This window comes from Parasteatoda tepidariorum, chromosome 11, assembly GCF_982258835.1.
Source record: "Parasteatoda tepidariorum strain Cologne lab strain chromosome 11, Ptep-v5.0, whole genome shotgun sequence".
In the NCBI taxonomy this organism is placed as follows: Eukaryota; Metazoa; Arthropoda; class Arachnida; order Araneae; family Theridiidae; genus Parasteatoda; species Parasteatoda tepidariorum.
Genome location: NC_141765.1, coordinates 90796308 through 90822112, shown reverse-complemented (window position 1 = coordinate 90822112; position 25805 = coordinate 90796308). Strand labels below are relative to the sequence as shown.

The 25805-nt window shown below is 27.0% G+C and overlaps 1 protein-coding gene across 11 annotated transcripts in view; it reads left to right on the top strand.

Annotated features, from left to right (window-relative positions):
• Positions 1 to 4346: 4346 nt before the first annotated feature.
• Positions 4347 to 25805, top strand: part of LOC107444578 (uncharacterized) — a 73665-nt gene continuing 52206 nt past the window's right edge. For 7 of the 11 annotated variants that reach the window (XM_087155337.1, XM_016058745.4, XM_087155336.1 and 4 more), the window contains exons 1-3: positions 4347 to 4576; positions 19891 to 19971; positions 23519 to 23573. In XM_087155337.1, the coding sequence (XP_087011463.1) occupies positions 4514 to 4576; positions 19891 to 19971; positions 23519 to 23573 (199 nt within the window). In that variant the 5' untranslated portion in view covers positions 4347 to 4513. Of the gene's footprint in view, positions 4577 to 4693; positions 4718 to 19890; positions 19972 to 23518; positions 23574 to 25805 lie in introns of those variants that run through there. The other 4 variants (XM_087155341.1, XM_087155339.1, XM_087155342.1 and 1 more) reach the window with 3 other exon arrangements.

Below are 25805 nucleotides of genomic sequence, written 5' to 3'. Positions count from 1 at the left end.
CTCTCATGAAAATAACAAAATAAAAATATAGTTCTTTACCATCCTGTTCGGTAGGAATTTTAGTAATTTTATCATGATACCTTAGAGAAGCAGTTCCAAACTGTGTTCAATGGAACTTTAGGGTTCTGGGAGAGTTAAAAAAGTTTCGCGAATTAGTACTTTTTATAACCGGGGATGAACAATTTTATAAGTTCTTTTTGTAATCTCTGATTATATTTAGATCCAACATATAAATCATACCTTATATAATCTTTCAGTATCCTTTAATAATTTATTTGAAGTAAAATACCGATTAAATAGAAATGGCATTCTTTTAAAGGAAAATATATTTCTCAAAACAATATGTTGAACAAATTAGGAAAAGAATAAGCATTTATAAAATATTACATAAGTATTTCATACCGCACTTTTCAAATTAAAATAAAATAACTAAATTCTTTTTTAAGGAAAAATGCTTTCCAAATTACTATTTTTAAAGTTTATAACAAGTATCTTCAGTTCATTTAGAAGTAAACCATAATTCGGCTTATCTTATTCATTTTCAGCTTATCATGTACACCAAAAATAAATTCAAAACTAGACTAGATATAGCAATAGGACTGTAAATTTAACTATCGGATATAAAGCCTTATTTAAGATTGTTAATGATAAAAGGATGAAAAATCTTCATTCCTCTAATTAAATATTTTAAAAATACTCTGTTTTTAGGTTATAACGTTCGCAATTACCTTAATAAACTTCAATCGTAATGTCGGGGTTCCGCCGATAGCAGACTGATTATTTAGAGTTCCGTAGAGGGAAGCGTAAATAATAATTGGGAACCGCTGTTTTAGAGCATGGCATAATAATAACTAACTCGGAAAATTTCATTTTATAGTTTTGCACTTTTATTAAATGTGTGGTAAAAAGAGCTATAATTTTGAAAACCAGAATTTTCGAAAAACTGTTGCTATGCGAACAGAAAAATTACCTAATGAATGGTTTAAATACCATATATTTTGGTTTTGTTTCCAAGACTGTTTTTTTTTTTTTTTTTTTTTTTCTTTCTTTTTTTGCAAGAAATGTCGTAATTTTTTCTCCGTGCGTTATTTAGTATTCTACTACTTCCGCCTTTACTATTTAGTCAGAATAACTTAAAATGGATCTTAGCAATTGAATGTCAAATCCGATCTTGGAAATAAGGCCATTTTCTTACACTTTGACTTCTACACTTGTTTTAAATATTAATATTACAGATAAATTATTTTTATTAAACAATGCAGTTAAACTTAAGTATACCAAATTCATTTAATTTTCTTCTGTATATTTAAATAAATATTTCGATGCTATGAATTTAGAAATAGTAAGGAATTAGAAATTAATACCTTACATTTAATTTACATAAAAAGTGTGTATTTTTTGAAAAAAAGTTTTTTTTTTATATATTCCTGATTTTAATACAATTCTCAATGAGTAAATGTACAAATATTTTTTTATTCTTCTTCTAAGCCCTACACCCTTGAGCAGGTGAGGGCCGTTATACTAATACTGTTAGTAAAAAAAAAAAAAAAAAAAAAAAAAAAAAAAAAAAAAACCTATTTTGTAAGCTGATATTATTCAATTGATGTTTGTGTTCAAAGTATTTCTTCATTATTTTTGCATTCTTTTTAATTGCTTTAAGTACATTTGTTAAATTTTTGTGCAAGAATAAAAATTATTATTATTTATGTAAAATTACAAATTATCATTATTATGAAAAATTATTATTATTTATGTAAATTTTCGGCTTATATTTTTAAGGATATATTAAAAGGGCCATGAAACATCAGATAGAATAAATGTGATGCGGATTTGAAGTATCAGTTCTGCTCTTGATGGTGTACAGTGGCTAGGATGTGAAAGAGCAACAGCCCCGAGCATTCAATATATCAATGGAGCACACTAAAGCTTTATATCAATTAGCAATTAGTTTTAAATAATTACAATTATAGAATAATTATTTTTATTATAGAACGAAAAGTTTTAAAAGGCAAATATTTGTTAATATTTAATCAAAGAAAAAACATAACCCATATTGAAATATAACGAATAGCTCCTGATAAATTTTGTGACAGAAAAAATATTTAAGTCTGATAGATTTCCGGATTTTAGAAACACCTTCTAGTTCTACTATTCAATCAAATTGGTTTCGATGTCTTTCATCCCACCTGTCTTACTAGTGATTCAGCATATTTCGATATCATTTTTGTTTCGTTCTTACTTAATGTAAATTTGCTTGCGACAATTATTTTTTTTCTACATTTTTGCGAGAAGTTTAAAAATATAATATTGAGGGCATTAACTGAAATTAAATTGTTTTTTTTTTGTATGCCTCTTTTACTTATATCATCCAAACACCAAACACCCACAAGCAACTGTCTGCTCTAAATACTGTGATAATATGAAATGAGATAGCAAAACAAAACGTGTGGAGTTATTTAAATTCATGTTCAAAAGTATTAAGTAGTTGTTTTTTGAATTGACCATTTCAGTCATTTTTTAGGTATTTAAAACTGCAGCATATCACATGAAAGTATTACATATATATCATTTTTACAATGTTAAAGTAAAATAAAAGAAGAAATCTGATCCTTAAGAGCAGATATTAAATCGAATGATGGGGCATAATAATCTTAATCTACCTTCTAAGCAAATCAAAAATTTTTTGTACCTTTTAAAATAAAAATTCGCTTATTTTTAAGTAATTTATTAATACTCAAACGCAAATTGTATAAAAGATGATAAGACAACGTTGTTTATTTTACCCAGTCATTTATTTACATTCTTTTTTATTTTATTAAATTAAATTCACACGTTTAAAATAAAAACAAAGCAGTCAAAATTTCATATATAGTTTCGATTTAGAATTTTGAGAAATTGTTTCGACTTTGATTTAAAAGCCTTATTAATTAAAAAATTTAGAAGCCTTATTAACTTTAAACACATAATAACAACAAAAATCAAGGAGTTAAAAATAGAAACAAATATTATCAATAAACAATAAAATCATACGCTAACTAAATAAATTAATTTTGTGTACGAAATACAATATAACAAATCAAAATATTTCATATTTAGGGGAAGCATGGAAAATTTGGTCATACAAGAGGTTTAAACAATTTTTTTTCTCATGCTTAAACATTTGTTCAGCTGATGATAATTTGATTTCAATACGCAATCAAACAAAATCACATGTTATTTTTGTCTATTAGCAGTGAGTAAAATTAAAATAAAATTACATTTGTTATCTCAATTTCATCCAGAATAGACCAAATCAAGAATTTTGGCAGTCCGGCCTGTCAAAGAGGGAATTGAATAGTGGCCCGTGATTTAAATAAATAAACAGAAAAAAAATCACAAAATATTAAAAACAAAAAAGATATATTTCTCTCCATGTTGTTTAAATTACTGAAGCAACCTTAATATTCATTTTAACACTGTTGCTTCAGATTTCTTGTCCCGCAGTGGACTGATCGTTAAGACACGGTTCCCAGCAGATTACCGAAGTCAAGCATCACTGGCTACGGTCAGTGTGCGGGTGGGTGACCACTTGGATCAGTCTGCGTAGGGACCGAGGGTGTGCGGTATTGGTCCTCGTTAAACTGTGCTACCGTAAAGTGCTCGACTTCACGCGCAGGTCATCGCGATACCGAAGCGGGGGTGCCATCCCCTCCACAGAGGATCAAAATTGTGATGGCATGCCTTCGGATCATCCTCCGGGTCCGTCGCCAATAGCCCATTGTGCAGCTCTAGTGCGACGTAAATTAACAACAACAGCTTCAGATTTCTTACTTTCCAGTTCCGAATAAAATTGTAAGAAAGAAGAAAAAAGGTGGGATCCGGGGGCCCTTTTAAGTTACAAATAATAAATGAGTCAGAATTAAAAGAAAAAACAATGCAATGATATTTTAGACTTTTCTGGGGCCCCATCCTTAAAAACGGTTCTGCATTTAATAGAATGACATCGCAGGCATTGAATTTTAACTCTAACAGGAAGATGCATATTTTTTTCTGTTTATTTACAAATATTTTCCGATATGTTTTGGATGTTTCTTCTCTAAAAGAAAGCGATTCCATTTTGTGATTACTTGCATAAGAAAGAATATCAAAAATTTTTCTTTTTTGAATTTAATAAGACACAATAAAGAAGGAACGTTGCCATGGTGCACTGAAGACATCTCTAGTCTTTTGATGATCGTGTTGTTCTTCTAGAAGTCATTCGTCTCAAGTAACAACGCCCCCTATAGTTCGCTGCGTTTCTGAATAACAAAACGATTATGAATATGAAAACGATGATGATAACAGCCAATCAAATAGGCCACCTGTGGAAGACTTGGTGCTTTTCTTGGCTTTTGAATCTGGCAATAATCAAATGTTCCAAACAGATCTCATATTTGGTTGTGTTAAGTTCGAATTTCCATGCTAGTTTAATAATTTGCGTTTATTATTGTTTAAGATTTTATTTTAGTGTTTAGATTAATTAAAGATAGTTCCTATGGCGGATCTTAATCCATTTTCTAAAGTTCTTCAAAAACATGCCGGGCGTGCCAAAGAGCGGGTAAGTTTTTTATTCAAATGATTTTAAGTTCCGTGCATTCGAATTTTTAAAGGAAAAATTAAATTGTTTCATTCCGGGTTACTGTTATGTGACATCTCGATCTATCAAGCTACTTTCCATTTCATTATAGAATAATCGAACGTATGTATGCATGTTTATTGATTTTAAAATGTTAGGTTTAGAATGTTCGACTATTCAATAGATACTTTATGAAATTTCACTAGTATTCAATTGCAATTTACTTCTTATAGATAAATTTTTTAAATTATTTTATTATCATTAGTTGCGCATTAAGATAACTTCTAGAAAGATTGCAAATATCCCTTTAAAAAGCACTATTTTGGTGATAACCATTTTCACGAACAACTAGAATTCTAGAATAACAGTTGGCTTCCAAAAGTGTTCATACAACCATGACTTTCAATTGATTTTAAATTCGTTGTTTTCTATTCTTAATGAAACTGCTAGTTATATTTTAAAAACGAAATAGAAGTTCATTTTTAAGAAATTGGAAATCAAAAGTAACGAAAATTTTACCTAACGTAAGTCATCCTACACTTGTATGTTTTCAGTTAAATTCATTATTAAAATTATAGTCTTTAATTTTTTTAATTCCTTATTTATTTATCTTTCTTTTTAGCAATTTGGTATCAAAAGTATGGTATAAAGATTGATTTTTAATTTTTGCTTCCTGACCTCATATTTTCTTTATCATTTGAAAATTTATTATTTGTTATCATTAATACTAAATCGGTAATGAATGAGCTAAAATAGTTTATTTTATCCTATTTCACAGTGCAGGAGGTGATGATATGCTTAAAGGAAGGAATTTAGATCAGTCTGTTCAATGATTAAAATTATAAAGTTCGTGAAAAATTAATAAAAAAATAAGAGTATACATTAGAAAAATATTTTAAATTGGTAACATATATATTTGTTATTATTTAAAGTATAATGCAGAAAGATATTATTATAACTAGAGAACTGTGTCGCAGGAAGTCCAAAAAAAATTCTGCCACACAGTGTAACATCAGGGGTGGCAGGTTTCTTTTCTTCTACAGTGAAGAACCATCCAGAAAAAGATCCAGATTACAGGGTATCTGCGCACCTGAAAAGTCATGGATTTCGGTATTGAACAAAATTTGTCATGAAATGTTATGATTTTAACTATTTTTTGAAAAGAAATCATGAAAAGTCATGAATTTAGGTTGTCGAAAAATCTAATTTTTAAAATGGAATTTACCCCCCCCTCCCAATTTCAGTGTTCCGAATATCTGAATTTATCATGAAATCCCCTCTCATAGTCATATTTTATTAAAATATGAAATGTTTTTATCCTGTTCTTTAAAAATTATGGCGTTCTTTCAAAAAATGAAGTAAGGAGCATCATCTCTAGAGCTTTTAAAAAACTTCCGTGATTTCAGAATATTTTTATCTATTTATTTTTTCAATTTAAAATTCTGGTTTAGGCATTTTTTATTATACTTACTTTTAAGAAGAATTAAAACAGGTTTAAATAACTACATATATCTTACTGTATTTAGTTATTTGCTTTTGTATTTTTCATTTTTTTTTTAGCTATTTTATTGCTTCAACTCTTTCTTTACTCTATTTTTTAAATTTAAAATCATTAAATATGAAGATGCAGAGTATAACATTTCTGGTTATACTTATCATTTCAGTTAATGTTATTATAATGCTTTTTTAAATTTGTTGTTTTTGTTGGAGAAAATAGTAACTTCGGTAAGTCATAAAAAATTCTTGGAATTATTCATGGAAAGTCATGAATTTGAAAATCTAAAATGTAGCAGATACCCTGTATATAATGTATCATTTTTAAGTGAGTTAGAAATAGAAAAATTTCAGAAACATTTTTTATGAATTTCTTAAAGAATTAAAATAACTAGGATTTCAATACTTTATTTCGAAAGGTATAGTAGAACTTTAATAAATAATTATACAGATTTCTCCCAAGAATTAAAAAGGCCAAGTGTCTTCCTCATAGAAAATGGCACTCTCATATTTTTTTATGTCTATTTCAAGAAGTAATTCTCACTCATTATTAAAATAAAAGAAAAATTTGTAGTTTATGAAAATAATAAAAGGCATGCTAGAAGACAATTCACTGTGCACAATTTTTTAAAATTAAAATTGTGAACTAGGGTTGCACACAGTGACAGCTGTTGATGTGCGACTCTCTGAAGCTTCTGACCGCTGTGAAATTATTTCTCTTTTTTGTAAAATATGACAATGACAAATACCGAAAATTTTAAATCGTTTATTTGAATCATTATTTTTTAATGCGCTCAATTTACACTGATTCTATTGTAAATCTATGTTGTTTCTCGATCGCTTTTTCATTGGATATTGCTATGAAATTCCACATGGTTTTAAAAGATCGAATGTTTTTAATACGCAATTACAATAGAGGATTTCATCTTAAGTCCAAGTGGTGTTTTGATTGTTTTTTGGGATTTATAATTGCCCATTATCATCTGGCATCTTTCGCTTTTGCCTATTTCAGCCTAAATCCATGTGACATTTAGATCGTTTTTCAGCATTTCTCAAAATTTCCATCTCCCTTTTATTCATTTAATTAATAAAGATAGAATTAATTGAGTTTCTTAAACAAAAATTTTTATCTGAGGGGCCATCCACTAATTGCAAATTGTTTGTAAACATTTTTTTATACTTTATTACTTTTCTTTTACTAATATTTTTTTTTACTTATTGCATTTTATTATTGTGTTATTATATTACTTTCAAAATTTTCAGTGCTCTTATTTTGTTTTAGGAAAAACTTAATATTTAGAGGCAAGATTTTAAATAAGTATGAAGAAAGGGGCTTTCAGAATTTTTAAAGCAGCAAATAAATCTTATGCTTTTCAGATTTGTCATTCAAAAATATTATGAGTGTTAAATATTATGAGTGTAGGGACAGTATAATAATTTGCTTCTGATAAAAAATACTCATTGTATTTGCATTTTAAAATTATTTAATTTTTTTAATTATTTCATTAATGGAATACTGTACTAGGTTTTTAATTAAAAAAATTTAGGGGCCATTCACTAATTAACATTAGTAATATAAATTTATTAAAGTTTGCTTAATTCTTTACATATTTTTATAAATTCGGTATGATCAATATTAATCTTGTTAATGTTTTGTTGAATATACTACTATAAATAACATTTGTTTAAATTTTAAGAAAAATATACTTAATAACCTTTAATAGTTAAATTAATTAGAGTTTTATATTACCTTTTACAGAATTAAATAAAGTAATTATTAATTTAAAAAATAGTATGAGTCACTCAATATTGAATTTATTTAAATTGCTTTTGCTAAAAGCTCATTTTTAAGAAATATTTCGGCTATATTAGATAAATTTTTAGGTCTTTTCCAAACTGAGACACCATTGATTCACTTGCTGTATGATGAAATGGTGTCTCTAGTTTAAACATTGTTAGGGCGTTTTTTAAAGAGTTCTGCTTTTCTTAGTTTGACAGGAAAGCACTTAAAATCTTTGTATGTAGAAAATGCAGAAATTTGGCAAAATTCAAATTTAATAGATGTTGCACTAGATACCACAAATGTGATGACATCCTTATCTTCTGCAAAAAAAAATTCTGTGTCCTAATAATTCTATTCCTCTTATCTGAGGCTAAGTCGAGGATAGCAGAATATTTAACAGTATTGGAAGATACCAAAAAGAAACTTAATTTGTTTATGCAAGGACCTTCAAAAAAGTGTAAAAAATAAGATATGTTATTAATGAACAAAAAACTCTTGTTATTAAATTCTTGTTTTAATTTTTTTTATTAAATATGCTTAAAATTTTGTTTTGCTACTCCAAAATTTTTTTTTTGCTCCAATTAATCTAATTTCATCCTGTTCCAAATATCTGAATTCCTAACAAAATCACCACTCAGGCATATTTTATTAGAATATGAAGTTATTTTATCATGTTCTTTAAAAATCATGGTGTTCTTTCAAAAAATGAGGGAAAAAAAACATCATTTCTAGAGGGAATTATCTTTTAAACTCTTCTGTGATTTAAGAATTTTTATTATTTATTTTTTTAAAAACTTTATTAATTTAAAATTCTAGTTGAAGCAAACCAGTCATTGGCGAATTTTTTTTAATTCCGAAATGAGAACAGAAAAATCAGGAGTATTTCTTTCCTTTTAGATGAGCAAGAAAAGTTTCTTTAGAATATAATTCTACAGGGAAAAAAAATTTATTTGCTTTTGTATTTTTTCAGCTATTTTATTGTTTCAACTCTTTCTTTACTCTGTTTTTTAAATTTAAAATCTAAATATGAAAATGCAGAGTATAGCAGTTTTGGTTATACCTATAATTTCAATTAATGTTAATAAAATCATTTTTTTAATTTATTGTTGCATTTTTGTCCGAGAAAATAGCAACTTTGTTAAGTCATGAAAAACTCTTGGAAATAGTCATGAAAAGTCATGAATTTGAAAATCTAAAATGTAGCAGATACCCTGTATTTACCTTTTGACAAAAATTTTAAAACTAGCGAAGAGTGGTGTTTATGAAAAAAAAAATTATTTTGAATGTTTTTAAAATGAAAAAAAAAAAATTACTTCAAATAGCTTCTCCAAAGATAGTTTAAAATTCAATACTATTTAATATTCTCATTCAATTTTGTTTAAGTAATCAGTAAAATAGATGATGTTATAAAAATCAAAGGTAAAATTTAATCTTGTAAAAATACTGTTAAATAGATGATGTTCTAAAAATTAAAGGTCAAATTTAATCTTGTATCAATACCAGAGCCCATTCTAGTCAGGGTAAACAGGGCGCAGCACCCTGCTGCCCTTTTAATCAAAAGAATCCACCCTGTTGCCCCTGAAGTAATAGACTTCATACACTTTTTACCCTTTCTTTCCTCAACCCTTCTTTATTTTTTCCCGGAACTCTACAATGGATTTCTTAAACTTTTGTTGCTTTGAACACTTTTTATTTAGTTTGTCATTGCTGTCAACACATAGATTTGTATGGGAAAGGAAAAATAGCCATCACACCCCCTAGGTGCACTTGTCTTTGAAAGTTTGCAGTTACTTCCACTATCATTAAATCATAATTATTATTAATCATTTTAATTATTAAATCATAACTACAGACACTTAAAAACATACATTTATTATTTTATTAATATAGGCATGCATTTTAAATAAATTACTAAGCTAATTAGCTCATTAACTCGATATATATGTTAATTTATTAATGAAAATTAGTAATTAATATGATTGCTTTGCTGCTTTTAGTAAAGTAAAAAAAAAATTCTTTTACTAATTGACAATGTTCTTTAATAGAACGTGTAAGGCCCATAGAAAGAAATTATTGCCTTTTTGGAATAATAATGCCCTTTTTTTAAACTTTTGCACCCTGCCCTTTTTTCTGCCTAGAATGAGCTCTGACAATACTATAAAACGTAAGTAAATCTATGTATTTTTTAAAATTTTTACTCGGATCTTTTAATAAAAATTATATATTTTTTCAAATACTTATTTTCCGCAAGAAAATAAACAGTCACCCTTTTTTTTAAACTTTACTAATAATCCATTCCTCTGGAAAGTAAATTAACAAAAAAAAATATTTCATGATATAAGTAGGGTGACCTGGGGTAATTATTGATCAAAAAATGCAAACATCTATTTTGTGAAAAAACTATTCAAGATAAAATTTTAATATTTACTGGAAGTTTGAAGCTATATGAGATGAGTCCTATTCTACCTTCTTTTGTTTGAAAATCTAATTAGAATTTAAAAGATCTTAAATTTTTAGTGATCAGGAATTGCCCCTTTTCTTGATCATTTCCGGGGTAATTCTTGATCATTTCTGGGGTAATTACTGATCACCAGTTTTTATAGTAAATGGGCTGTTTAAAAATAATTATACAATGGTAATTAACAAATAAGACATTAAGATCAAACAAATAAACCAAAAATATATGTTTAAACTGCTAATAAAACGTTTTATTTAAAAGCAGGAATAAAGATTAACTCTTCAGCTCTCGCAGCAGCTCTCACACTGAAATTTTCATTTTCAATCTTTTAAAAGAAATTCACTATTTTTGCTTTCTAGAAGCTTAATATCCTTTTTAGGCTTATAATTTCTCACCATATTTATATTAGGTTAATTTATCAACTTAAAAATTATTCTAACAACGTACACACACAAAATTAAGATAGAAGCAAGGTAAGACAAGCTAGAATAAAGGTAAGACAAGCAAGGTAAGAAAACTATTATTAACTAAATGTAGTTATACTTTAGTAAAGTGTACAAGCATTCTTGTCCATGTCTCAAATTTAAAAAAAAATAATTTTTTAAAAATAAAACTTAGGTGATCATTATTTACCCCAGAAATAGAGTGATCGTGAATTACCCCAGGTCACCCTATTTATTTTTCTTTCAAAATACAGGTGAAAATAATTTAAAAAGAAAATTCATAAATAGTCTTCTTAAGAAAACTTTTTTTTTAATGTTCAGTAAGGGAAATATGTACCAAGGAATTTATTAGGAAAATAGGCATCAAGTACTTTGAACTAATTTACTAATAAATAAGTAATTTAAAAATCATATTTTAAATTTCCGCAAGAAAATAAACTGTCTCTTTTTCTTTTAACTTTACTAATAATCTATTCTTCCGGAAAGTAAATTAAAAAAAAAAAAATATTTCATGATATCAGTATTTATTTATTTTTCTTTCAAAATACAGGTGAAAATAATTTAAAAAGAAAATTCATAAATAGTCTTCTTAAGAAAACTTTCTTTTCAATGTTCAGTATGCAGATTTTTTTTTCCCATTTATTTATGCAGAAATTTCTTCTCGTTAGATACTTATCTGGAAATAAATTTTTATAATTACCAAATTTATTTCTCAGACGTCTGTCTAATTTTGACGTTACCTAAAAAACGTTACTACATGGTTATCTACTTCAATTTGAAAATATTTATGCGTCGTGAACGAGAAAACTAATTTAAGTCGCATTCATTAAATCGAGAACTAAATCAATAAGCATTACGTTAGTTACTATTGATCGCAAGAAATGTACAGAAACTGGACAGTGTAACTTATAAAAATTTATATGAATTTAAAATTTTCTGTGGATGCGTTTTTTTTAAATAAGCAATTTTTTGGTATTTATTTTAATTTTTCGTTACTATTTTATTTGTAGTTAACGAATGTTTCAAAAATTCAGATTTATAAAAATTTAATTCTCGCAAATAAATATGTGTATATGCTACCACCTCAGAAAAACATTCTTAACTTCTTTCACATTTTTCTTTATTTCAATTCAATTTTAGTGACTTTTTTGTATTAATACTTTCAGAACACAAAAAAATACTGAATTACTGATATACATTCCTTTAAAACAAAGTCCATAAAAAGTTAATTTCAGTAATAACATGAAAAATACCTAGTGCATAGCTTCAGTTAAAATACTTCTAATATACTAGTATGCAACTTCTTTTAAGAAGACATGAGAGAATTGGCGAGTTTCTAGTCTTCAAGAATTGTAGCAGGATTTGAAGGTACTAACATACGCCAATGCCAATCTCATTGTGTAACCCCTAAGCTTTCTCGGAGTTCTTCCTCCCTCTCTGCGCCTGAGCAACATTAGTAACAGGTGTGCTCTTAAGGGGGGGGGGACTGTCTTGAGTAGTACAATGGGTTATCGTTTGGGCCAGAGAGAACATCCCCTTACAAATCGCATCTTACTGATTACTTTTTGGCTTACACTTTTTTATTTGTGCCAATTTCATCTTTTTTCAAATGAAGTTATGGGATCATTTTTTAAAGTGGTTTTGAGAATCTCTTTTTTTATTCTGGTGTATTACAACACACAAATTTCGAAGCGCCTAAATAAATAATCTTTTTGTGACGTGCTCTGGTTTTCTTATTTCATCATAAATCCAAGTGACTTTTAGATCATTTTTAGGCATTCCTAATGACTGATTTTACGTGAGTTATAAATCATTCATTTAATCACTTTTTGTTGTATTTAATTTGTGCCGATTGCATTGTAAATCAGAGTTTCAGCAGTCAGAGAAATCGGATTTTTTCAGCAGTTTCTGCGATGCATTCTCACAGTTATAAGAATTCTAATTTTTATTATGGCATGCAAATTTTAGATCTCTCATTTCAATAATGACTTGTTGGCGCACTTTACTCCTGCTAATTTCATTGTATATGAAATTTCTTTATTATCGCTATTAGTGCAATGCTTTTCTCCGTGATTTTTACAATAACTACGATGTTAACTATGATGTTTTTACAATAACTACGGCACACGATTATCTAATCGAGAATTTAAGTAATCACTAGTTGATAAAATTTATTTGTGCATATTTCATTGTAAATATAAATTATTTTTCGTCGCGTTGGTAGTTGGCACCATTCATTTATATGTGGTATTTAGAATCCCAATATTTTAAGATATTGTTATTGCACCATGAAAAATTCGAAAACTTTGACAACAGTAAGCAGTTGATTACAAACAGTAGGCAGTTTCAAAACACAAGTTTTGAAACTGCTTACTGTTTGTAATTTACTTTGTTTTCAGTTTTTTTTTTTTTTTTTATCTTAGGTGATTTTTTTTTAGGAAAAACTTTAAAAACAAACATTAATTTATAAAATTCTTAAAACCTCTCTCTACTAATTCAAGAAATAGAAATATCTGAAAAATAATACTAAATAAATATTAAATTGTATGTAATGGATTTGTTTTAGTTTTTGTTTAAACATTATAGATTTTCTTAAATAGTATTTTAGGAAAAAGGATCAGGTTTTTATTTTTATTTTTGAATAAATTAAAAGTATTTAATTTTCTGCAAATATGTTATAAAGTTTACTGATAAAAAAAAAACTTAGTTCTTAGAAAGCTAATGTTTATATAGAAATGATCATATTTGCTGCTAACATGACTAAATATGCATGCTGTCCTTCGTTAATCTACCTGTTGTGCAATGGGCCCTTCACTCAAAAATCCGTAATGTAAACTAAAAAAAAAATGATTATTGATAAATCACTATTGTTAAATAGCTTTTTTCTGTAATTTAAGCTGAAAATTATGATGAAATAAAAATTTAAAGATGCCTCTTTTTTTAAAAAAAATATTTTAACATGATTTTAAAATTAAAATCACTTAAATTTTTTAATAAACCCCCGAAAAGAAGAGAAACTTATGAAAATTTAACCAGTTGTAAATAATTCTTACAAAATAAGTATTTGTAATAGTAATCAGAATTAAACCTATAAACATAGATAATTTTGCCAGTTTGTAACTATTATTTAAACAATGAATTATTTTTTTAATGGAATATGAAAAAGAATAGTGTGTTTTTATAGGATGGCAGCTTAGCGCATCAAAAGGCTGGCAGGTAGGGCCCCCCTTAAAAAAAAACTCTTGAAGAGAACACTGACTTATATAAAAGAACTATTGAAATAGCATCAAATTTTATTATTTCCATTAAATTAAGAAATCACATACTAAGCATATTTATTACTAAAAACGCATATTTTATTCACAGTTGCAGATAGCATGCTAATTTTTAAAATCAAATAGTGTTAAGTATAAATGCTCTGACTCTTAAATAATACGATATATAGATGTTAAAACTTTCTATGAAACTGATAAATACATTAGATTACTGATTAAATACAAAGTTTTTTTTTAAATTTAAAAGTAAACTTGATGAACTTTAAACTTTCTGTTACTATATTGAACTAAGTTTTTTTATTTTTGAGTTATTCTTAAAAAACCAAGGTGCATAGCATTTTTAAAAAGTGCTAATTTAAAATTACTTCATATTAATAGCTCAGGGTTGCCACAGGCTACTAAAATGCTACTATTTTCGACTATGGCGACTTTTTTTGCCTGAAATGGCTAAAAAAAAAAACTATTTTCAGGAATAGGCGACTATTTGGAGACTTTTTTTTACTCTTGGCAAAGTTTTTTCGCAAAAATGAGCATTACTTTTCAGTACGTTAATAAAAGAAAGCAAACTTTTATACAATCATTTATGTCCTAAGAGCCAAAAAGTTAAATTTCCATTGGATTTAATAAAGTACTTGTTATATTTTCTCTCTGAGGGGCAGTTTTGTTATTCTTAGTTGTTTTTTCCTTCTATTAACATTCATATTTTATTGTAATTCGACTTTTATTTAGGTTTCCCTATTTTCTAATATGTATACCTTTTATATTTGTACAAAACTTTTTTTTAATTGGAGCATAGTTAGGACTGGGCTATAAAACGATGTATCGCGAAATATCAATTTAAACGCATATATCAGTAGGCCGATGTAGTGATTTTCGTTTTAGGCGATGCATCATCAGAAATCTGATTTAAGCCGCTGGAATAAGGTTACAATTGCGGTTTAACGATTTAATATGCAAGGATCCTTGACCAGGCTAACGCTGTTACCACACTGACGAAATCGATTTTGATTTCGTCTAGCTGCAGAGATGTAGATAGGGTTTTGCTATTTAGGTGATGTTAGTTTCGTGATTTTGAATGACGAAGAGCGAATTGAATCAGAACTCCTGGTTTCGTGCGAGGATCAGCGTTGTAATATGGAACGCAATGCATAGTTTTTTTATGTCCATTTTTGTCTTTGGGATTTTGCGTATTTTGAAGATTATTTTCAATGGGACTTAAGTCATTTTGCGATCGTTGTGCATTTTATTTCGTCGGAAATAATTGTCGGGTTTCTTGTAAGTTATCTTCAGTGAGACTTTTGCAGCAATCGTTTCGTTCTGCATTATTTCATGCCATTTTTTTTCTGTCTGGGTTTCTTCTTGGTTAACGATTCTTGTCAATTATTTTTAGTAGATCTACTGTTACTCTGCGATTACTGCACAATCGCTGTTATCTGAAATTTTCGTTCTGAACTCCATAGATCAACTCATTGATTTTTTTCAATCATTGTTTTTTATTTTAAGCGATACAATTTAATAGGGGTATTTTGTATTTAACTTTGTTATAAAAAGTTAGTTTTTTTTAAATTTATCAAATGTAGGTAAGTATAATAATTTGATTGTTTTTCAACCAATAAATGCTCAGTCGTTTTTAATTATAAAAAAATTAAAACAAAGCTTACCTTTATTTAATTTGCTTTTATTTTTGAGAAAATGAAAACAAAGTTTTAAAAAAATTTGGCTATTAGTTAAAACAAATTTTTTTTAAAAATTAAATAAAAAGTTTAGTAATGTTTTGAGGTTTCTAATAATTTTACATTAGTACTTAAAGTATTTTTTTAAAATTTTTACTAAAATTCTTTCAATACTTGTTTGTTTTATAATTTGTTAGATAGTCAGTATCATTTTTAAACAAATAGATCTTTAGTTGATTTTATTTTCAAAAATTAAAATAATAATAAACAAGTAAAAATATTTGTACATTTATTAAGTACAGAATTTGACCATTAGTTAATACTACTTCTTATTATTTTAAATAAGTAAATAAAAAAGGGTCTAATGATGTTTCAAAAGCATGTTTTTTTTCAACAAATAATAACAAAAATTTTTTTCTTCCTAAAGTCAATATTTCTTTGGTTTGTTTTCCACTTCCCTTTTTTTCCTTCTTTTAATTTTTAATGCATGTACGTAAAATAATTTGTTACAGTATTATTATTTTTAAACCAATAAATCTTAAATCATTTTTAATTTAAGAAAAATGAAATAAAGCTTGGGTTTGCTTTTACTTGAACTTCTATATTAATTTAATTGAAAAAATTAAGCAATGATATTGATGTCATAGTAGAATATGTTTAGAATTAATATTTTCTTTTGTAATAGATTTATTCCTTTTTATTTATTTTTGATTGATATAAAGATTTCCCATAGGTAATTTTTGAACATATGCTAAGTTGCGATACATTACTATATCGTGATGTCTAACTGACGATGTATCACGATTTAAAATTTCTGACATCAGCCAGTTCTAATAATAGTATTTGACAATTAAGCTATAATTTTAGTTATTTGGCTACTATTTTTGATAAATTTTTGTTCCTGTTCAGGCAACTATTTTCATAGTTTTAGGCAACTATTTTCATGCTTGAGGCTACTAAAAGCAACTATTTTTGTTCATTTTTTACTGTAGCAACCCTGATAGCTGATCATTAGCAATTTGACACATTTTTATTTATAATTATTTAATATTTTCTACACCAAAATTAGGGTTTTTGACAGTAATTTTCGAAACAGAGTTTTTTGTTAAAATAATTCAAGAACATGATGAACGGATCACTTGTAATTTTACATGTATGTTAATTTTAAAATATTGCATATTTATAATAGCTAATGATTATCCTTAGGCCAAAATTTTGAGTTTTTGACAATTTTTAAAAACTATCAAATGGTTTTTTTGTTGTTGACATGACTGTTAAAACTGGATAAAACCGCCAATTGTCAAAATTTGCCAATCTTTCCTAATTATGATATTTTTAAAGTGCTTAAAAATATTTTTTGAGCGCTTGAAAAGTGCTTAAAAATATTTTTTTGATTGCTTGAAAAGTGCTTATTTTATGTTGAAAAGTTTGGCTTAGCACCCTGAAAACTTAATGTAAATCAACTGTATTAGTCATTTTTAATTCATTCCATTTTCTTTCATTTTTTCCTATTTATTCCTTTGCCCTAAAAAATTAGGTTTCACCGGATGAAATGCTAATTCTGTTTAATATAGTATTTTTGTGGACAAACATTTTTACACAGATATTTAAAAATAATACATTTATTGTTATTTGAAATAAATGTATCTCAAAATTCTACTCTACTCTGCGAATGTTAAGCTTGTGCTAGATTAAACTTGATTGTTTCCAGTTTGACCAGTTATTAAACCAGTTTGTTTCGAATTGAGGTTGATAAAATTTTATTTAGAAAATGAAATTAAGCTTTTTATTAAAATTATATTCGTTGAAAAATATCAAGAATCTTCCATGAAAACAAGCAGGTGATAAGCACAAAGTCAATTAAAATCCTTCTTTAAAAAAGAGTTAGGGTCAAATAAATTTAGCCCAAAAAAATTTCATTAGTTATGTCTACACAAATATTCTAAAAATATAAAGATTGAGCAAAGCAACAAGAAAGAAGAATGACTAATCTTTGAACCTTTTTACTCAAGTTTACTAAAAAGTCACCTGGTTCTTTCCTTAAACTCTTATGTGATGTATAATTTTTAGGTGTTTACATATTGTTGCTCGTCTGTAAAATTATATATTTAAAGTAAATTAATGAGAGTAAATTAACAGTTAGGTCATGTCTTTGAAAATTCTTAAAATAATATATCTGTATTATGGTAATTGGTAATGGTCTAGACCATTACCAATTTCATGCTCTGTTATATTTTAAGACTATTTTAGCAAATACTCTGTTTTATATATTATTATTCAGGGGTCTGTTGTTGTTGTTAATTTACGTCGCACTAGAGCTGCACAATGGGCTATTGGCGACGGTCTGGGAGACATCCCGGAGGATGATCCGAAGACATGCCATCACAATTTTGATCCTCTGCAGAGGGGATGGCGCCCCCGCTTCAATAGCCCGACGACCTGCGCTCAAAGTCGAGCACTTTACGGTAGCACAGTTTAACGAGGACCAATACCGCACACCCTCGGTCCCTACGCAGACTGATCCAAGTGGTCACCCACCCGCACACTGACCGTAGCCAGTGATGCTTGACTTCGGTGATCTGCTGGGAACCGTGTCTTAACGATTAGTCCACTGCGGGACTTTTGTCCTAAGGGAGCTTATTATAACTGGGATCTTTAAACTATATTTTTTAAATTATTTATTCCTTAAATTGTATTCCTTAATTATATTCTTTAATTTAAATTATATTCTTTAAATTATTCGGCGCATTCAGGGGTCTGTATCGAAGGATTTTGGGTCCGTTAATGGAATCTTCACAAAATATCTTTTCGCTAAACCGGACCCTTCACAAAATAATTTATCTTTTAATCGGATTCTTCACAAATTTGTTTATCTTCATTATTGTTTTGTTTCCCTAAGTTTAAATTCCAACTGTAGTATTCTAAGATAATATTTCTACTTTTACAAACATCGTGTGCACATTCTTATTGATGTTAAACAATATATTTTTTTGTAAATAAATAATTGATCAATTTATATTTATTCATAAAATAATTAATAGAATATGTTGTAAATAAAAATTAATTTCCGGCAATTTTTTAAAATAAAATATTATAAATGTAAGAATTTTTTAAATTTACTTAATGCCGTAACACATTAAAAGTGATGCATAACTAAGTTGTGTTATTTAAAATATGTTAATTGAAATTATTAAAAATGTGAGTGATTTTGTTTCCATTATGCGTCCGAAATGAATATTTTGTGTTAAGCAGTATAGGCTAAATCCCAAATATTTGTATGTTGCATCTCTAATTTAGTAGCAGCAATTGTTCAGTGAAAAGGTTTTTAGCAATTTTTGCAATAATAGGACCCTATCTGCACAAATTTACAAAAGCAGGACCCTGGTTGAATGAATGTGACTTAACTCTTATTTAATATTCACAAATTATGAGTAGTTTTTTCATAGTTTTACAAGAACAGGACCTTTCACGAAATATCTCGACAGACCCCTGTTATATTATGCTTGCTACTTATACTACTGTGTAAATGAAAATAAGGTGCCATTTTGAATATTATTTTTTATTTTACTGTTTAATTAAAAAAAGTTTTTTTGTTAGAGTAACCAATGTTTCACTATGGAGCCTGCATTATAGGAATGTCCATATTAATAATATGATCTAATAATTATATTTTCTACTTTTCATTTTTTGTTTATTGAAGCACAGTCAGGATAAAAAGCAAAGGAAAAAAAAACCACACTATCTTTTGACAAGTTCCTTATAGTATCTTCTTTCATAAATTGTCTTCAGGGATTGTGTCTGCCACATCTCTCCTATTGGGCATCATGTTTAGAAAGGGGGAAGAATTTTAAACTAGTTTCTCAGGCAATCTGGGTGATTTTGGTTGTCTACTTGCTTAGGTATTCCAGTAATAAACGTATCAATCACTGCTCAATATCACAGAAAATTTTATGTTTTTTCCATTTTAGAAACTACCTTTTAGCTTCCTTTCTAATTGTTTTTTTTTTTGCCTACTTTTGTTATTTGTAAAAATTTAGAATAATTTATACCTTAAATAGGCACTCTTTTTTAGCAAAGAGGTACTCAAGAATTTGAAGGCCCTGGGTCCTAATGATTCATAATTTCTAAAGTAAAATATAATCGCTAAATGTTATTATTTCTATTTTTTAGCTCTTACAGAATTTTGGAAAAGCAGACAGGACTACTGATGAAGATTTTGACTTCCATGTAAAAAATTTTTCAAAGCAACAGGTGAATTTTCTGTCTTAATTTTTTTATTGCAAAAAATATTTATGGTAAATAAAAGTAATTATTTTACTGTTAAATTCAGTATCTAGATTTTTCTTTACTTGTCTAATTATTTTTATATAAAACTTCATTATATGAACATTCCTAAGTAGCAATTAATATAAAAAATGTGTAAAGAATAGATTAGTTATTTGTTATTTGAGTTTATTTTTATTCTTACATAGAGTGAAAAAAGTGTAGCTCGTAAATTGAACAAAATGGCAAAAAATTATTGAATGTCTTAGGACAAACGTTTCTATTTTTAAGAAAAATTCTCGTTATTTCCTACTTTTCCTTATTTTTTGAAACCATCTTACTTATTAGGACCAGTTAATTTAATTGAGCTATTAAAATTAGACTTGCAGTCTTGCAGCGGTTAATTTTTCTGAGCAAATATTGTGGTAATTTCTCTACATAGATCTCCACACATTATTGTAACATGTACAAAACGGAACATTCCCTCCAGATATATTTCATAAAATTCTTCGGAAATAAACTTTATAAACAGTCTCTCTTTTTTTTTTCTGTGTGGCAAGTCAATAATAAAAGCAACTACATTGTTTATTTTTAATTTTTGAAATCAATAGTGCTGTAGAAGAAATATTTAGTAATTACTTAAATATTATTTGAGATGGCTTTTGTTTCCAGTTACCAAGATTGTTAACCGTTATTTTGCAATTGAATGTCTTTCACGCTTGTTGCCTATTTTTTTTTTTTAAATTTCAAATAAGAAGATAGTCTGAATTTCTAAAATTTTCTAGAAATATGTACATGAATATTTCCAATATTAATGACTTTATGTAAATTATAATAATGTGTAATAAGTTCATCGATTAGTAAACTAATTATAATTTATAAAAAATATAAATGTTTAACTGATGATTCAATGATTTAATTAAATTACTATTAATATTTAGTACAGCTATTAGAATAAATTTCCTAGTTACATGTTATTTTATTATGCTATAATAGCTTTAGTATATTTACTTTCTAGACTGTGCAACTCAGCATCAGTCAAAAGAATAGTTTCAAATTTTTAGAAAAATGGAGTACAGAGGACTTAAAATTTTTTTTTTTTTTTTTTTAATTTAATGCTTTAGGGAAAGAGGAGTAAATTAAAATTGATTTTATATTTAATGAATAAGCTGATTGTTGTGTTTTCTTATTAAGCTGTTTGTTTTTGTATTTTTATTTTCAGTTATTTAACAAATTAGCAGATTGGATAAATTTTAATTTTACAAATTTTTATTTATAATTATTTAGTACTTTCTTCACCAAAATTTGGGGTTTTGACAGTGATTGTCAAACAAAAAGAGTATAATATGAAATTTTTCAAGAATATAATTGATTGATCATTTTATTTTCACAATTTTATATGTATGTTTATGTATAAGCACTTTTTATTTATAATGGCTAATAATTATCCTTGCGCTAAAATTTTAGGTTTTTGCCATTTGTCAAAAACTATGTAAAGAAACCCTTTAAACAAAATTGATTAAACCATCGGTAAAACCAGATGAAACAGTCTTGTCTAAAACTTGCCAACCCTGATTAAAACTGATAAACTTTTATTAAGTCTTAGACATACCTTTAGAAGAAATGAAATAGCTTAATATTTTTATCACTATCTGCACTATATTAAATAATCTTATCTTAAAAATAATAATATTTAAAATTATCTTGCATTGAGGACTGGGCGATGAATCGATGCATCGCAAAATATCAATTTATAAGGTATATATCGTCAGGCCGATATAATGATTTTTGTTTTAGACAATGCATCAGAGATCTGATTTCAGCCGCCGGTATAAGACAGGGCTTGCGGTTTAACAATATAACAATTTAGCATGTGAGGATCCTTGCCTACGCTAACGCTGTTACCACGCTGACGGAGACGATTTTGATTTCATCTAGCTTTTCGAGAGGTGGATAGCGTCTAGCTACGAAGACTTAGTTAGTTTCGTGACTTTGAATGACGAAGAGCTAATCGAATCAAAACTCCCAGTTTCTTGCAGGGATCAGCTTTGAAATGCGGAAGTAGTTAGTTTCTTAATGTGCCAATTTTGTCTTAGGGATTTTACGTTTCTTGAAGATTATTTTCAGCTTCACTTTTGCTACTTAGCAGCGATCGTTTCGTTGTGCATTATTTTGTCTTTTTTTTTTTTTTGGTCTGTCGGGATTTAACGATTCTTGTCAATTATTTTTAGTTGACCTAGTGTTATCTTAACTGTCTTGGATAGGCAGTATCATTTTTAAACAAATAAATCTCTAAGTGATTTTATTTTCAAAAAAAAAAAGTAATAATAAATAAATTTAAAAACTTAAATTTATTTTTACATTTACTAAGTATAGAATTTGACCATAGTTAATACAACTTTATTCTAAATAAATAATGTCTAACAATGTTTTAAAAGCATGGTTTATTTTAACAAATAATTTAAAACATCGTTTACTCAGGTGAAAATTTCTTTGGTTTGTTTTTTGCTCTCGTTTTTTTCTTTCAATTTTTAAAGCATGTATGTAAAATATTTTGTTGCAGTTTTATTATTTTTTTTAAACCAATAAATTTTTTGTCATGTTTAACTTAAAAAAAATTAAAATAAAGCTTGGGTTTGTTTTTACTTTAAGACATCTTTATATTATTTAATTGAAAAAATTAAGTAATGCTATTGATGTTATAGAATAATTTTTTAGAATTAACTTTTTCTTTTGAAATAGATTCATTCCTTTTATTTATTTTTGATGGCTTTAAAGATTTGTGATACATAGTTTTTAAGCATATGCTAAATCGCTATATCGCGATGTTTAACAGGCGATTTATCACAATATAAAATTTCTTACATCACCCGGTCCTACTCGCATATTCTTTGCTTTACTCTTCTGGGAATACAAATATAGCCAAAAAATTGTGCATTTTACTCTGTTAGTGATGGAGTTGTGATGACTAGAACACGTCACTAAGTGACAGTTTAATTTTGCGATTTTAAATCTGCATATTGAAATATATTGAAAAAGAAACTGAAATTTCTTAAAACTTGTGAAATGCTTAGCAATAACTGTCAGAAATAAGATCAATAGATCCAATTAAATTTACAATAAAATCATAACATCAATTTATAAATCGATATCATTTAAAAGTGGTTCTTTAATTGCATGATTCAGAATTCGCCTTACAAAATAATATAGCATTAAAAAATCGAGTTTTTTAATAGTCAGTAAAAATACCTAGCTGTAACAGTCGATGCGAATGATAAAACCGCGTGGATGAACAATTAAATAGTCACTAATCAAGTCCGTAAAAAAGGGGTTCTTGAAGTCTGTAGTTCAATATCTGTCAGACAAGATTTTCTAATTAAACATTGAAGATCCATAGTAAAAAAAAGACTTCTGCATACTTGCAATAAAGGAATCTTGTAAACAACTAATTTCTAACTAGAACTAATAGAGCTTTCTAACTAATAGAAACTTTTGCTTGTTATTATATATATATATATATATATGTTTTTTTTAGAATGCTGCCCTAAGATTGCAAAAGGAATTCAAAAACTACCATCAGTGCTTAAAAGGTACAAATTTTAGTTTTTATGCATTTTAAATTCATATATCTTTAAGAGCTGTGTGCAGTGCTAAAAAAATAGACAGGATACCCTTAATAACACAAGTCTATTTCGATCTAATCATATTTCAGCATATCTCAGGAGCTTTTAGCATGTTGAAAATTGTTTGCTTACATGCAATTCGCTTAAATTCAATTGTTTGCTTTTATACAATTCATTTATCTGCAGATAATTCCATGCAAAATATAACTTTTAGTAAACTTTTGTTTTTTTATTTAATAAAAGTTAAAAAATTTTGAATTGTAAGGTACATAATTTTAAAGTATGTAAATTTTGCATGGCAAAATTTAAACTAGAGCTAAATCAGTCAAATAGTTACTCATTAATCGACTCTTACAAAAGTCGAACATACTCTTTTTCTCAGGAAAAATTCAATTGATTTTGCTCAAATTTTGAATTTTATTATTTAAAATTACATTATTTAAAATCATGCAAAAGGTTGTGTACTTTTAAAATTCTAAATTTTTTCGATTATTATTAAGTAAAATAATAAAAAATGTATTATACTTAAAGTTATTTATTGCAAGGTTAAACAAATTTTATAACTGTGTCAAACATTTTTTAAATCACTTGAAAAATTCTCAAGATATAATGAACTAGGGAAAAAGTGAAATCAACATACAAACATTGAACTTTTCTGCTGACCAAACTATTGGGACCATGTTGACAGAATCCATTAAGAAATCGTTGATCGCATTAAAGTGGTTTATGTATCATTTCTCGCTATTTATACCCTGTTACTTTGTGCATTTTTCAAACTGTATTTGTTATTCATATAGTTTCGATTTACAAAACAGATTGCATATCAATTTGCAAGCCATGCGTTGTGTTACGTAATTTTCGCGATCCTCAAGGCTTTGTTCATGTACTTTGATTTGCGTGTAACATATCCTGATTTGTATACACACTGTTTTAAATTCTAGGCATAGTGAATCGTGTTCACAAAATTTAAAAAAATCATGCTTTGTGATTTAGGATCTATTTTAAATAAAATAAAATTTAGTAAATCTTAGTCTATTATCTGTCTAAATATTGTATTACAAAAGATTTTATTATGTGCAAAATACATTGCTGATATTCTGGGATAATAAAAAGATTGTGTTTTTAAAATTGAAAAATATGTTAAATACTATTTTTCAATTAATTATTTAAATAAATTTTTTTTAAATCTCCAAACTGATTTGCACCACAATGTAGCTATGAAATCGGGTGCGCAATAATCATGCTATGGGCTACACATATTAAAAAATTACCAGCAGTTTAAACCATAAAAAATTGATAAATTTTATATATTCTTCAATGTAGTACAATCTGTTTGAAATGTATTTTAGCATGCTAAGTATTACTGAGAAAGTCCTTGAAAAATTTGATTATAGGTTCATGAAAGTCATTGAAAAATCCTTGGAATTTTTTTTGGAATTTGAATGGGAGAAAATGACAAAAATAATAAGAAAATCTAATGTGTATAATAGGGCTGCATAACCTTTTTGAGTGAAGGGTGACTTCCAGAGAGGGTTGAATAACAAAGGAAATATTAACATATTAAAACATGTTAACGGCAAATAACAAATTTTTATGTAAACATAGGCACCAATTTTTTTATCAGTAAACCTGGAATTTATCGGTAATATTTTCAAAATTTTTTATATAAACAATAGTGCTAATTTTTTTTATCAGTAAACCTGGAATTTATCAGTAATATTTTCAGAAAATTAAATACTTCTAATTTATAAAAATACTTTTGTTTATTAAAATTCATTCAAAAATGAAAAAACTGATCCCTTTTTTAAAATTTTTTCCCCTTTTTATCAAAAATTGATGTCTAAAAAAGATATAAAAAATGCGATAAAAGAAGTGTTATTTTTTTGTCATGTCACTTAATTCATGTCATTAATCATTTTAAAATAAATTCAAACTTTTTTTTAAAATCTCAATCTTTACAGAAAGAAAGTATGAAAGAGATAAATCAATAAATACATATTTTGATGAGTAATATAGATTCAAATTAAATATTTTAATTGAAGAAAATTTATAGGGTTTAAAGAAAAACCAAAAATTAAAATAAAACCATTATAGTACAAAGTAAGATTTAATATTTATTTGGTATTATGCTTCAGATATTATTTCTTGAATTATTAAAGGTTTCATGAATTTTAAATGGGAAACTTCTTTTTTTTGTTG